The 16,149-nt window shown below is 40.7% G+C and overlaps 1 protein-coding gene across 1 annotated transcript in view; it reads right to left on the reverse strand.

Annotated features, from left to right (window-relative positions):
• Positions 1–16,149, reverse strand: part of LOC138755715 (serine/threonine-protein kinase OSR1-like) — a 114,222-nt gene that overhangs the window by 38,539 nt on the left and 59,534 nt on the right. Inside the window, exons 7-8 of the mRNA XM_069922172.1 lie at positions 2,415–2,516; positions 1,474–1,607 (exon numbers count right to left, since the gene is read on the reverse strand). Of these exons, the coding sequence (XP_069778273.1) occupies positions 1,474–1,607; positions 2,415–2,516 (236 nt within the window). The remainder of the gene's footprint in view (positions 1–1,473; positions 1,608–2,414; positions 2,517–16,149) is intronic.

Raw genomic sequence — 16,149 nt, forward strand, 5'->3', positions numbered from 1 at the left:
ATCTAGCTGCTGCATTTTGCACATAAACAGACAAAATGCACTTTAACGACAGGTAAGTTTATAGTTATTTTGGGAGATGACCAGAAGTCTGACTGAGAGGAATAGTTTTAAAGTACAGTATATTTTAAAAGGATGAAAGCGACAGATTTGTGGAGAGATTTCAAAGCTGAAGCAAATGAGCTTAAGCAAAAAAAAAACTTCTGCAGTAAATATTTTGATCTAAAATCTTTTACTGAGAATCTGTTGACAATAGTACATCAACTAGGGAGATGGTGGTAGTATAGATGTTCCACTTCATATATTTGATTGGATACCAAAGAAAAACAAATTAATCAGAAAAATAAGCAAGTAATGAGATGCTGGAGGGAATCAGCAGGTAAGGGAGCATCCTGGGTAGAAATTGAGACTAAAGTAAAAAGGTGGTAATATGTTTATGAAGGAGAAGCAGGAAAGAAGTTGGGGAGAGGTCAAAAAGTTATAGGGTATTGTACAGATGTGTGAGATGGATAGACAGGGAAAAGAGAGATCATGGCAAGACCAAGGTTTGTGGGCGGGGCAGGCGGGGGTGGGGAGGGTTAGAGAAAAGCCCAAATTTAAAAAAAAAATGAGGTTCATGGAGTTAGGTTTAAGCTGTCCAGGAGGAAAATGATATTTTGTTTCTCAGTTTGTATTTGGCCTCACCCTGATAATGAATGAGGTCAAGGACAGATGTATTGGCGTTGGAATGGATGGGGGGGACTTAAAATACTGGAAGTTCAAGTTTAGAGCCAAATGTAGAGGGTAGTCAGCCAATCTTCATTTCATCTCACAGACAACAGAGACCACACCAAGTGTAGCATACTAGATGGACAACATGCATGTTCACGACCTGGTGAGTTCTTCCCGCATTCATTGTTTGGTCAAGATTCCAGCAGTTGCAGTTGTTCCTCAGAAAAGTGAATCCATTTAAAGACAGAGTAAACTGAAGCAAAGCGAGCTTATTTAATGACCAAGTCAGTTGAAATGAAAGCAAAAACAATTGTTCTAGGAAAAAATGGGAGTAAAGGATAGTTAAATACAAACGAACCATAAAATCAAACTCATTCACTTGCAGCAGTGTGGTCCATCTTCACTCTTCCTCACTCATATGCACATAGTCTTATCACAAAATGCATCCTATCTAAATGGACAGGATTAAATAACTTCATTTTTAATCTTACCAATTTTAAGTTTAAAGCATTAAAAGGTCAGTTATTGTTGGATTATCCTGCCATGAAGCAACATCGACTTATTTAAAATGGCTATCGTTATGAATGCAAATTAGTTGGTTCTTACACATCAGTTTCAAAGCCACAAGCAAAGTGATTTACAGAATAAGCAGGATTTTATAATTGCAGTAAGTGGTTTCTCCCTCAATAAGCCCCATAATTCAAAAATTTGATCTCCAATCTCAGAATATAGAAACAAAAACTAGAGTAGAACTCTGATCTTCACCTTTTTTCTGGATCTTTCTGTAGACATTGCGAAATCATCTTCCGAAAGGATTTTCCATATTTTTTGACCATTTCTTTATCCTGTACGCCAGTCTCCAAACAAGGAGGATCATTCTGAAGAGTTAGCATTAAAACCTGAGCAATGAAAATAATGATGAAATTGACATGGAAAATTTAAATTAACTTTACGTTGAAGCAATAACGGTCATTGATGCACAAATGTTTCAAGTAATTTTGGTTTAAAAAGTAGTCAACCAGATGGGCTCATTTCTCCCAAGAGGCAACAAGGCTGCATAATTACAGAAAACAGCTGGAAAACACACTGCATTTATTATACATACCTGACTATATGTGCTGCAGGCAGCTAGTATTTGCCAACTAACCAATGATTCAGATGATGGTGTTCGAGATGCACAAATATAAGGGCAAAATGTAAAAAAAAAACCATGCTCCATTTAATGCACCTTCTATTATCCAGGCAGCAACATGATCCAACAATGGTGGAGTTGTTCGTTAATGAGGCAATCTCAGATTTCCAGAGAAAAAGAAAAGATATGAGGAAAACCACTTTGAAGTCAAGCTCTGAGAACCATTGTTCCAAGTCATCCATCTTCTTTCAAGCATACTACAGTTAATATATTGTTCCAAAGCATTTATTTTGATTAATATAGGTGCTAATTTCATATTTAAAGAGTTGACCTTCCAATTCTGTGTCCACTTTATCCTCCAATTACAATTTTTAAATAGTAAGCTGGATAAAATATTTTGTTGCCAATGGGCAAATAAATTAAATTAGTTTTGCACCGCTCGACAGTGAAAACATCAAATTGGTGATTGGCCTGCTCTGTGCTGTTAAGTGGGGAATAGGCTTTTCTCGAGGATGAAACTTCCTGCATTTTCATTATGACAGAGGAACAACTGAGAGGCAGAGTGGCCTCTTACCTTCATTGGTGGGTATTTATGATAAGGAGCTGCGCCTGTCGCTAGTTCAATGGCCGTAATTCCAAAACTCCAAATATCTGCTTTGAAGTCATATCCTTTAACCTGTCGAAGAAAAGCATGAATGCAATCAACATATTGTTTCCACCAGAACTGTAATGTCTTCCTTAAGTGTTCAGCATTTTCCATGGTTCAACTGGTACATTGAGTCAAAAGATTGCATATGCAAAATCATATCCCACAAAGTTTTCAGTTTATTTAATACTATATATAACCCATACATTGCCCACCTTCTAGATCCAGATGTAAAAGTCTCGATGCATCATTTCAGAGCTCATCTACAAATTGGCTACTGAATTTCTTACTTTTTAAAGTACACCTGCAGTAAAGTGCTTTGGGTCAACTGGCTTGTAAAGTTGACCATCAAGATAATTTTACTGAAAGAGAATCATATTTTAAAGGAATAAATCCACATGACAAATAACATTGGGTGCAGAACAGTACAAATCTGATTATCTGAAATGGACAGGACTGGGCCTATGTCAGATAAATGGTTTTTTCGAAGAACTGGTCACTTTTAGAAAACAGCCCAATAGTATTAGCAAATCATTTGTATCAAACAAGAAGGCTTTTTAAGCATTAAAATGTTTAATTCTCACCAAAAAAATGCTGGCTGCCTCCAATCACCAACACGAACCCAATGCGGCCATCGATCACTGGTGTGAGGTAGGCACTGGGGAAGATTTGGAGTTGGGACTCCAGCATTGGGAACTCCACTGACCGGGGAGACAGGAGCCTGCCAACTCACCAATGAATGTTCCACTGCCTGGGAAGCCTCCCTGGGGATCAGCAGTAGCAGTGGGTTCATATTGGGGATTGGCAGCAGCAGTTGGGTTCATCTCAGTGAAAGCAGGTCAAGGGGAGGATTCGGAATTGGTGTCAGCATCTGGTGTGCTGAGGAGAGAGGGAGAGAAGAAGATAGGAGGGGAGGGAATGCCCAAGGTCACACTCTTGCCCGGGAGCCCGACATCCCTGCTCCTGCCTGGGAGGCCGCTCTTCTTGATGATGCCAGAAGGGATTCTTCAGATTGCTTGCGGCTGTAAGATAGTGGCATGCAGTTTGAGAGGGAGAGTGGAGAGAAATGTCAATAGGGGAAAGTAAAGGAAAGAGAAGGGAGGGAGTTACCTGAAACGAGGACAATCATCGTTCAAACTTTATGCCGGATGATTTTTTTTCCAATCTGTGAGGTAAGTTAGGCTCCGGAAAAAAATTTGGATAAATGAGGATACCGGAGAATCTGATTTTGGATAATCAAAGTTGTATTGTACTTCAAAGGAAAAGTGGAAAATCAGGTAGGAATGTAAGTGTAAGTGCTACCATATTTTTTCCAAACCCTTGTAACATAGAAGGAAAACTATTGGAGATGAATAGTTCCACACTTCTGAGCTCCAGTGAAGAGCATCCGAATTTTTTTAATCTCAACAATGAAGAAAGTGGTTGTCAGGAAGATTGTAACAGCAAAAATCATTGAAAATAAAAGTATGAGAGATTGCCAAGCTGAAGATGGAAACCAAGTTTAAAAAAAAATGTATGTCAGCATAGTTTATTTTATATCATTAAAAATAAGTGCAAAACCTAGAAAATGATTCAACATTTAAATGTTAGCACATTTGAGTAAGAACTGTGTTTGGGGTGGGATAGGTGATGAGTCAGCATACAGGAGGGAAAACTTGATTGAATGGTGAACCAACAACAATCTTGCACTCAATGTTACCAAAACTAAGGTATACAATGCAGTGATCATTGGGGATCAGAGACAGAGAGGGTGAGGAAGTTCATGGGAGTCACTATCTCAGAGGATCTTTCCTCAGGCTAACACACCAATGGAATCGTGAAGAAAGCATGTCAACACCTCAACTTCTTCGCGAGTTTGCAGAGGTTTGGAATGACCCCAGAAACCCTGGCAAAGTTCTACAGATGTGTGGTGGAAAGTATGCTGACTGACTGCATCATGGTCTTGTACGGGAACAGGATTAAGCCCTCCAAAAGGCAGTGAACACAGCCCAGGACATCACTGACAAAACCCTCTCCACTATCACGAACAACGACAGAAAACACTGCCATTGGAGAGCAGCACCAATCATCAAGGATCCACACCACCCTCCACACACTCTGTTCTTGCTGCCATCAGGAAAGTGATATAGGTGCCACAAAACTCATATCTCCAGGTCAGGAACCCCTATACCATTAGACTCCTCAACAACAAACTCAATTAGTAACTCATTTAAGGATTCTTACTTTTGCATTTTGATTTTTTTTGTTCTTTCAGCATTGCAGTTTGTTTACATTCATTATCCATTTACAGTTCTTTATTGTTTACATGTGATGTTGTGTACAGATTTTTTTTGCATGCAGGAAACGGAATCTCAGGGTTGTATGTGATATAATAAATCTGAATCTGAAATACATCTATAAGATCTTAGATTAAAGAACAGAATACTAAAAATGATTCAGTGATCATTTCCTTGATGCATTCAATAAAAAAATACAAAGGAAGACCATTTTGTTTTGTAATATGCATTGCTTTTAATATCTACAACTTAAGAAATGCACTTTTGAGGTCATACAAATTCCAAAATCTTCCACTTCAAGAGGAACAAAGAATAAAAAAAAACAAACAGAGCCAATATCAGACAAGTGACTGATACAGACTGAGAAATCAAAGCTCTTGAAATTGTTGTATTCAGAGTTCAGAAGGCTGCAACTTTCAGACAGAAGATGGAGTGCTACTCCTCTACCTGAGTCTTACTGTAATAGTACCAATGGCCACAGATGGAACAAATTGAGAACAAGAGCGCAATGAAGAATTAAAGTGGGAGCAGACATCTCTTCAATTTGGGAAATCAAATGCAGATTGGTATATTGCTTTGTGGAGCATCTATAAAGACTTCGAACTTCTGTGCCAGTTACCCTTCTTTGGTAATGGCTCAACTTGTTTGTACTTTTTTTCCCCCCTCTGACAGTGGAGGAGATGCCCAGTCTGACCAGCCAGGGCAAGTCTCCCAGGTCTGTATTTCATAACTCCAATTCCAGTATTGGCATTTTCTGCCTCCACCCATCACCCTTTTCCACACTGTGTGACTCATCTTCCTCCATCTAACATTCTTTTCCTCTTTGTCTAGGACTTGCCAATCAACTCTTTCTCTCCATCATCCTTCACCTCTCCTGATGGACTGGAGGGTTGTGAATGTCACTCTGCTGTTTAAGATGGGAGCGAGGCAGCAGAAAATAATTATAGACCTATTAGCCTGATGTCAGTGGCTGGGAAGCTGTTGGAGTCAATTGCCAAGGATGAGGTGTACAAAAAGATAGGCCCAAGTCAATATGGTTTCCTGAAAGGAAAAACATGCCTGACAAACCTATTACAATTTTTTGAAGAGATTACAAGGATAGACAGGGGAGATGCTTTGGATGTTGTACATTTGGCCTTTGACAAGATGCCACACATAAGGTTGCTAAACAAGAGCCCATGGAATTACAGAAAGGATACTAGAATAGGTGGAGCATTGGCTGATCAGCAGGAAACAGAATAGGAATAAAGTGATCCTATTCTGGTTGGCTACTGTTACCAGTGGTGTTCCACAGGGGTCGTTATTGGGGCTGCTTCTTTTTACATTGTATATAAATGATTTGAATTATGGAATAGATAGCTTTGTGTCTAAGTTTGTAGATGATACCAAAGCAGGTGATAGGAAAGGTGGTGCCGAGGATATCAAAAGGCTGCAGAGAGACTTGGATAGATTAGGAGAATGGCCAAACAGGTGGCAGATGAAATACAATGTTGGCAAGTGTTGCCCTTTGGTACAAGAAATAGATGGGCAGACTATTATTTAGTTGGGGAGAAAATTCCAAAGTGCAAAGGTACTTGGGAGTCCTCGTCCAGGATATCCTAAAGGTTGGTTTCCAGGTTGAATCAATGGTGAGGAAGGGAAATGCAACGTTGGCATCCATTTCTAGAGGGATAACATACAATAGCAGGGATGTAATGTTGAGACTATAAAGGACTGGTGAGACCTCACTTGGAGTACTATGTAGAGTTTTGGGCACTTTGAGGAAAGACATGTTGGCGTTGGAAAGGGTTCAGAGAAGATTTACTGGAATGATACCAGGGATGAAAGGGCTAGTACATGAGGAATGATTGTCAGCTCTTGGACGGTACTTGCTGGAGTACAGAAAATTGAGTGGGGGGGGGGGCGAATCCTCATAGAAGCATTTCAAATACTTGAAGACCTTGAGAGTAGATGTGGAAAGAATGTTTCCCCTGGTAGAGAAATCTAGGACAAGAGGGCACAAATCCAGGATAAAAGGACGTCAATATAAAACAGAGTCGGAGGATCATGAGTCTGTGGAACTTGCTGCCATAGGTGGCTGTAGAAACAAGGTCATTGGGTGTATTTAAGGAAAAGATTGACAGGTATTAGATTAGTTAGGGCACCAAGGGTTATGGGGATAAAGCTGGGAAAAGGTGCTGAGTGGTGGATGGATCAGCTCATGATTAGAATGGCAGAGCAGACTCAATCAGCCATTGGGCTACTTCTGCTCCTAGATCTTGTGATTATAGATATCCCCAAGACCTTTATACTTAAAGAGGAAGACTAAGGAGAGGATCAAACTACTCTAGGACAAAGGAAGGAATTAATATGTGGAATCAGATGAAGTGGGAAAGATATGAAATGAGTACGTTGCATTGGTATTCACCAAGGAGGAAGACAGCTTTCCTCTCCCTGCCCCTTGACCTCTGACCTCCCCTCTTCCTCCCCTGACCTCTGCCCTCCTCCCCCTACCCAGTTCACCCATACCCTTTTTCCACCCAACCTTGGCTCGTGCTTCCCAAACCACGACCTCTCCCGCTCCCCCCAACACTGCTATTTGACCTCCTCATGATCCTTTAACCACCACTTTCCCCTCTTCGACCTTCTCCTTGATTCACCTACATCCTGCTCTCAACCATAAAAAAATAATTACAATATAAACTACCTGTATAAAGATATACTCCTTCCCTTTACCCAAGCAAAGATTAAGGAAAGAACACATTTAAATCAAATAAACTTTTGTGAAAAAAAGAGGGTGAACCCTCAAGGCATCTGATGGCATACCTGGCAGAATGCTGAAAAATCTGTGCCAACTAGCTGGAATGTTCATGGATATTTTCAATCTCTCAATGCCACAGGTGAAAGTTTGCACCTGCTTCAAAATTGAATCAATCAGTGTGGTACACAAGAGGAGCAGAGTGAGCCGCCTCAATGACTATCGCGCAGTAGCACTCACATCTGCTGTGAAGAAATGCTTTTAGAGGTTGGTTATGGCCAGAATTAACTCTCACCCAAGACCTAGATTACACTGCAATTTGCCCACCACCACAAGCATTCCACAAAAGATGCCATCTCAATGGCTCTCCACTCAGCTAGACAACAGCAACATGTACATCAGGCTGCTTTTCATCAATTACAGCTTAGCTTTTCAACACCATCGTCCCGTCAACACTGCCCAGTAAACTTCAAATCCTGGGCCTCTGCACCTCGCTCTGGAACAGGATCATTAACTTCCTCATCAAAAGACCAGTCAGTGCAGATCAGAATCAATGTTTCCTCCTTACTGACCATCAACACAGGTGCACCTGAAGGATGCATGCTGAATCCACTGCACTACTCACTCTACACCAATGGTTCTGTGGCCAGGGACAATTCAAATTCCATCTACAAATTTGCCGATGACATTGCGGTTGTTGGCAGAGTCAGATGGCAATGAGTGAGCTAGATCAGCTGATTGATTGGTGCAGCAACAACCTTGCACTCATCATCAGCAGAACTAAGGAACTGAATGTGGACTTCAGGAAAGGAAATCCGGTAAAGCACAAACCCGTCTTCATTGAGGGGTCAGCAATGGAAAGGGTAAAATAATAAAATCTTCCAAATTCCTGGAGTTAACATCTCTGAAGATCTATCCTGGGGCTATCACATCAATGCAATCATGAAGAAGGCTTGCCAAATTCTTTAAAATTTGAGGATATTTGGTGTGTCACCAAAGAGTCTTGCAAATTTCTACAGGTGTACTATGGAGGTGCCAATGCAAAGGACGGGAAAAGGTTACAGAGGTTTGTAAACTCTGCTGAAGACATCTGTAAGAGGCAGGGTCTCAAGAAATCAGTAAAAAATGCTGGAGGAACTCAGCAAGTCTCGCAGTGCCCGTAGAAAGTAAAGATATATTACCGACGTTTCAGGCCTGAACCCTTCTTTAAGGTACAAACAAAAAACAGGAAGTAATTGGAATAAAGACTGGAGAGAGGAAGGGGGAGGAGTCCAAACCAAAAGCCTAAGGTGTTAATTTGATAGGATATGCCTTTGTGTTTTTGCTTATACCTTGAAGAAGGGCTCAGGCCTGAAACATCAATAATACATCTTTACGTCCGATGGATGCTGTGAGTTCCTCCTGGATTTCCGTGTGTTTTTACTGTAATCACAGAATCTGCAAATTCTCCTGTTTCACTCTCAAGAAAGCAGCCTTTACCTTCAAGGGCCCTCACCACCAAGACTACGCTCTTCTCACTGCTACATCAGGAAGGATGTTCAGGAGCATGAACACAAATACCCAACGTTACATAAACAGCATCTTCCCCATCTCCATCAGATTTCTGAATGGACAACGAATGACAGACCTCACCTCACTTTTTTCTCTTCTTTTGCATATTTATTTTTAAATAGTGTATTAACAGAAATGTAATTTATACTGTACCATTTTTTGCACCTGTAATGAACAATACTTCTGCTGCAAAGTGACAGTGTGACACACATTCAAGGCAATAAATCTGATTCTGATAGTGATAGGAACATAACCTAGAGAATTTTGGGCATTTTGACATAAGGAAGTGGTAGTGTCAAATCTTTTGAGAATTAGAGTGGACAAGTCTCCTGGGCCTGACAGGTATCTACTTAATGAAAGAGGTATGTGTGGAGACTGTTGAGGCTTTGACCGTTAGCCCACAGTAGCAAAACATAAAGGGTGACAGGTTCTTGATTAGCAAGAGCGACAACGATTATGGCGAGAAGGCAGGAGAATGGGATTGAGAGGAAAAACACAACCATGATTTGATTGGCCGTGCAGAAGCAATATGCTAAATGGCTCAATTCTGGTTCAGGTCTTGTGGTCTTTGGTGAGCTCCCAGAAGACTGGAGAGTAGCTGAAATTGTAGGTTGGTAAACCTCACATCAATGATAAGGAAACTATTGGAGAGGATACTGACATAGAACAGTACAGCACAGAAACAGGACTTATGGCCCATCTGTCTGTGTTGAACAGGATGTCTGAATATTCCCTCCATCCTAGTGTTTATTTGGAAGCCTCTTAAATGCAACTGCTGTATCTACTTCCACTACTACTCCTGCCAGCCCATTCCAGGTAGTGGTGCACCTGCCATTTTACATGCAAAATATTTGCTTTGCTTAAAGTTCCTCCCCCTCACTTTCAACAAATGCCCTCTGGTGTGTGACATTCTCATCCAGGGAAAAGTCCCATCAACACCTCTCATGATTTGATAAACCCCCTCTCAGCTTCCTAAACTCCAGGAAAAATTCACGCCCTCTAAACTAGACAACATCCTGGTAAATCTCTCTGTACTCTTTCCAAAGCTTCCACGTCCTTCCTGTATTGGGTCAACCAGAATGGTATACTGTATTTCAAGTGTGGCCTAACAAAGTTTGATAGAGCTGCAACATGACTTCCTTATTTTTGTACTCAATGCTCTGACCACTTAAGTCAAGCATACATAGAAACATAGAAAAATAGGTGCAGGAGTAGGCCATTTGGTCCTTCAAGCCTACACCACCATTCAATATGATCATGGCTGATCAGTACCCGGTTCCTGCCTTCTCCCCATACCCCCTGATCCTCTTAGCCATAAGGGTCAAATCTAACCTACTCTTAAATATTGACAAGGAACCAGCCTCAACTACTTTCTGTGGCAAAGAATTCCACAGATCCACCACTCTCTGAGAGAAGAAAATTTTCCTCATCTCAGTCCTAAAACACTTCCCCCTTATCTGTGACCCCTGGTTCTGGTTTTTCCCAGCATTGGAAACAACCTACATGCGTCTAGCCTGTCTAAACCTTTAAGAATTTTATGTTTCTATAAGATCCCCCATCAATCTTCTAAATTCCAGAAAATACAAGCCTAGTCTATCCAACCTTTCTTCATATCCAAATCCTTCCATCCCCGGTATCAGTCTAGTGAACCTTCTCTTCACCCACTCCATGGCGAGGATGCCCTTCCTCAGATAAAGAGACCAAAACTGCATGCAATACTCCAGGTGTGGTCTCACCAAGGCCCTGTACAGTTGCAGCAGGATCTCTGTACTCAAATCCTCTTGCTATGAATGCCAACATACCATTTGCCCTCCTTACCACCTGCTGCACCTGCACGCCCACTTTCAACGACTGATGCACAGCAACACCCAAGTCTCTCTTCATCTCCCCTTTTCCTAAACATATATCATTTAGATAATAGTCCTCATTCCTCTTCTTACTTCCTAAGTGGATAACCTCACATTTATCCACATTATATTGCATCTGCCACATCTTGGCCCACTCGCCTAACTTGTTCAAATTACTCTGCACCCTCCTAGTATCCTTTACATAGCTAACCCCGCTACCCAATTTCATGTCGTCTGCAAATTTTGAAATATTGCTATCTATTCCCACATCCAAGTCGTTAATATATATTGTAAACAACTATGACCCCAGCATGGAGCCCTGCAGTACCCTACTAGTCAATGGCTGCCATTCTGAAAATAACCCATTTATTCCTACTCTTTGCTTCCTGTCCATCAACCAATTCTCTATCCACCTTAATGTCATACCTCCTATACTGTGCTTTTCAAGTTTGTACGCTAGTCTTCTTTGCGGAACCTTATCAAAAGTCCAGATAATACCACATCCACTGATTTCCCCCTATCCACTCTACTGGTTATATCCTCAAAAAATTCTATTAGATTCATCAGACATGATTTTCCCTTCACAAAACCATGCTGACTCTGTCCAATGATACCACTACTTTTCAAATGTACTGGAATTGCATCTCTAATAACTGATTCTAGCACCTTCCCTACTACCGATGTCAGGCTTACTGGTCTGTAGTTTCTTGTTTCTCTTTCCCTTCCTTCTTAAAGAGTGGGGTTACGTTGGCCACCCTCCAATCCTCAGGAACTAATCCAGCATCGAAGGAGGTTTGAAAAATTATCACTAATGCATCCACTATTTTCTGGGCTACTTCCTTCAGCACTCTTGGATGCAGACCATCCACCCCTGGGGATTTATCTGCCTTTAATCCCTGCAACTTAACTAATACAACATCTCAACTTACAATTATTTCCTTTATTCCCTCCCTCACATTAGATCCCCGATCCTCAACAATTTCCTGAAGATTAGTTATGTCTTCCTTGGTGAAGACAGAACTAAAGTAGTCATTCAAACAGTGTGCTATATCTTTGTTCCCCCTGATTAACTCACCCGTTTCTGTCCGCCATGGACCCACATTTGTCTTGACCTCTTTCTCTTAACGTATCTATAAAAGCTTTTATAGTCATTTTTTTATGTTCCCTGACAGCTTCCTCTCATAATCCCTTTTACCTTTCATAATTAATCCTTTTGTCCTCCTCTGCAAAACTCTGAATTTCTCCTAATCATCAGGAATATTACGTCTTCTTTAGCACCCCATCTACTTGTATGCCCACTTTCAATGAACCCGAGATCCCGCTGCACATCAATACTTTCAAGAGCCCCATCATTAAATGGATACATTCCCCTAACATTTGACTCCCAAACTGCAATACCTCACACTAGTTCAGATTAAACTTCATAAACCATTTCTCTGTCCATATCTGTAACTGATCTATATTCTATTATATTTGTTGATAGCCCTCTTCAGTGTCCACCAATCTTTGTCTCAATAGCTGACCATTTTACTTTTTTTTTTAAATCCAAAGGGCATCCCAACCAAGACTCCTGTTGGACTCCACTGGTCACAGGCACAAGCCTAAGTCTTCCACCACTATCCTCTCTTCTCTGAACCAGCTAATTTCTTATCCAAACTATCAACTCACCATGGATCCCATGCATCTGCACCTTATGAATTAGCCTACCCTGAGGGACTTTGTCACACATCTTAATAAAGTATACATATAAAATATCTATTGCCCTACCCTCATCAATCATCTTTGCCACCACAAAAAAAAATTGGCAAGAAATAACATGCCCCTCACAAAGCCAGCTTGACTGTCCCCAACATCATGACTTTCCAAATGTGCATAAATCATATCCATAAGTACATTTTCAAGTAGCTTCCCTTCCACCGCTGTCAGGTTTACTGACTTATGATTTTCTGATTATCCTTTTACCCCCATGTTGAAGAAAGGCACAAAATAAGCCACGATTCAGTCCTCTGTATTAGCATTTATGCACATTTGGAATTCATGGTCATTGTAGGTGCAATCCATGTGGTTTTGTGCACAGCAGGTCATGTCTTATCAACCTGATAGCTTTTGAAGAGGTTAAAAAAAAAGGTGGTTCAAGAGGGTTGGGCAGTGGACTTCAATAAGGCATTTAACAACTTTCCTCATGGGAGGCTGATCCAGAAGATACAGACGCAGAGGATCCCTAGAAAATTGAGAATTTGAATTTGCTACTGGCACCTTATTGTGAACCTTTATGGTCAAAAGTTCACAAATTTTGTGCATTATGTGCAGTAAGGAAATTCATGACCAGAGGCATTTTGCAGGAAACAGTGTTGGGACTCCTGTTGTTTGTGATATTTGTGAATGACTTGGATGAAGGGGTAGATAGATGGGTTATTAAGTTTGGTGATAATACAGAGATTAGTAAATTATCAACAGTGCAAAGGGCATCGAGGAATAGAACAGACCAGTAAGAGATATGGGCAGAGAAATGGCTGCAGGAGACTAGTCCGGACAATAGGATAATTTTAGGGACTCAGATAGGTACATGGAACGAAGAAATATGGAGGGTTAAGCAGTTGGTAGAGTAGGTTATTATATCAGCAGACCACTGTAGCCGAAGAGCCTGTACATTACTATTCTCTTTGTTCAAAATGTGAAGTCAAATGCAAAAGGAATATACATAGTCAATGGTGGGGATCCAGGTTCATAGCTTCTTGAAAGTGGTCATGTCAGTAGATAAGATGGTAAAGAAGGTGTATGGTATGGTTGGCTTCAACAGGCAGAGTACTGGGCACACAGGATTCTGTTGACAACATGGTTAAGTGAAAAAACACACAAATGCTGGAGAAACTCAGCGGATCAAACAGTGCCTTCATGTTGCCCGAAACGTTCATGATGTATCCTTACTTTGGCAACATAAAGGCACTCTTTGACCTGCTGAGTTTCTCCAGCATTTGTGTGTTTTTTTCACACACAAAAAAAAGGAAGTCATGATGCTACTGTATAAAACTTTAGTTAGGCCACACTTTGAATACTGCATCCAATTCTGGTTAACCCAATTCAGGAAGGACATGCAGGTTTGGAAAGGGTAAAGAGATTTACCCAGGATACCACCTGGTTTAGAGCATACGGGTTACAGGAAGAATTTGGACAAACAGGTTATTTATCATGGTATCATAGGAGGGTCTGGGGCGATCAGATAGTCATTTTCAAATCATGAGAGACATTGATAGGGTACAAAATCAGAACCTTTTATCCCCACAGGTTAAAAGCATCTTCTTTGGCTTGGCTTCGCGGACGAAGATTTATGGAGGGGGTAAATGTCCACGTCAGCTGCAGGCTCATTTGTGGCTGACAAAGCATCACATCCTATAGAACACACAATTAAGATTTAGGTGGGGGAAGGGGAGGGGAGAAGAATTTAAAGAATGCACCTGGGGCAATTTCTTTTTACACAAGTATTTTGTGACTGGAACAGGCCGCTAAAAGTAGCAGTGGAAGCAAATATAAAATTGTTATTCAAAGGTTTTCTAAATAAGACATAAATTTGAAGGGAATCAAGTGATATCCATCATGTGCAAGTATCCATTTTATTTTGATTTGGATAACATGTTCTGTACAGCTATTTAGGCCAAAGGGCCTGTCCCTGTACTGTACTCTTGTATGTTCTAAATAATTAGCAAAATGTTCTGAGCTTCCATTGCTTCAGACACGATCGAACAGAAGGTGATAAAAGGGGGAGAAGTGGCATTGATTGTCAGGGTAAATTGACAGTTGTGCTCAGGCAGGACAGACTTGAGGGTTTGTCTACTGAAGTTATATAGGTGGAACTGAGGAACGGGAAAGATATGCCCTCACTCATGAGGTTGTATTATAGACCGCCCAATAGTCAACTGTTACAAGTCCAATGGACCCCAAAAGCCAGCAGCAATAGATATTCACCTAAACAAATGGTTACTTAAACAAAAGTTGGTTTTAATGATCTTTAAACATGAAAATAGAAACAAATTTTAACATATTATTAACTTACTTAACTTAACCTAATCCCCTTCTAATTCTAAGCACACGTGTGGGTAATGTGTGGTAAGTTTAGAAAAGTTCTTTGAGAAGTAAGATGGGACTGTTAACCATTCTTCCAAGTTCACTGGTTGCAGGGAATTCTTATACTGTGCACAGAATTTAACATCTATAAAGTCCACCAGGCTTTGGTGCTTGAAAAGTAAATGGTTACCACTCAGGAATGTTCTTGTAGGTTTGCAGAGAGAGATGTGTTGTTTCAGGATGTCCACAACTGAGGTACTTCCCTCAGTCACTCAGTGTCTTGCTGATGAAACTTGCCCCATCAGGGTTCTCCAGATGATAACCTCTTTCTTTCAGGTTATCGCAGAGTTCCTTTCTGTTACTCTTATTCCAAGTGAAACATTTTCCACTCTGGAGCTTCTATATCTGTTCCAGCAAGCCTGTTACTTGTCACAGCTTTCTCTCTCCCTCTCACACACACAGAGACTGCTTTCTCCCTCTGCTTGCAAAAACCACTTGACCTTCTCTATCAAACAATAGGAGTCAGTCTTCTGATTCATCTGTTGTCTTTAGGTAAACAAGAACCCATCGGTGACCTCTCTGAGCACTCTTGTGAAAAGCCATCATGTCTGCTGTTGCTTTAAAGACAATAGCCAATTCAATCCACAACGTCCGCGCAATTAACACCTACCTGTGAAGTCTCCATAAGCACTCTTCAAAGTTTCTGTAAAGTCACTCCGAATATGAATTCTCTAGTATTTCAAATAAGATCTGTTTTAAAGTGTTTGTATGTAACATACTCTAACTTTTCCCAATTTATCTCCCAAAAATATTTCCATTTATTCTGTCACACAATGAGAATTGGAGGAGCCAATCTGCAGAGAGATGACAGACACTGCAGGAAACACAAGGTTGTGATTGCAGATTTTAACTTTCCGCATATTTATTAGATTACCATACTGCAAAAGGACTTCGTCAAATGTGTTCAGAAACGTTTTCTAAATCAATATATCAAGGTACCAACTAGAGACAATGGATCTTCTAATAGGGAATGAGACAGGACAGGTGACAAATGTAGGTGTATGGGGACATTTTGGGTCCAGTGATCATAATGCCATTAGTTTCAAGTTAATTATGGAGAAGGATAGGTCTGAGCCTCCAGTTGAGATTCTAAATTGGAGAAAGACTACTTTTGAGGAAATGAGAAAGGA

Source organism: Narcine bancroftii, chromosome 2, assembly GCF_036971445.1.
Source record: "Narcine bancroftii isolate sNarBan1 chromosome 2, sNarBan1.hap1, whole genome shotgun sequence".
Lineage (NCBI taxonomy): Eukaryota > Metazoa > Chordata > Chondrichthyes > Torpediniformes > Narcinidae > Narcine > Narcine bancroftii.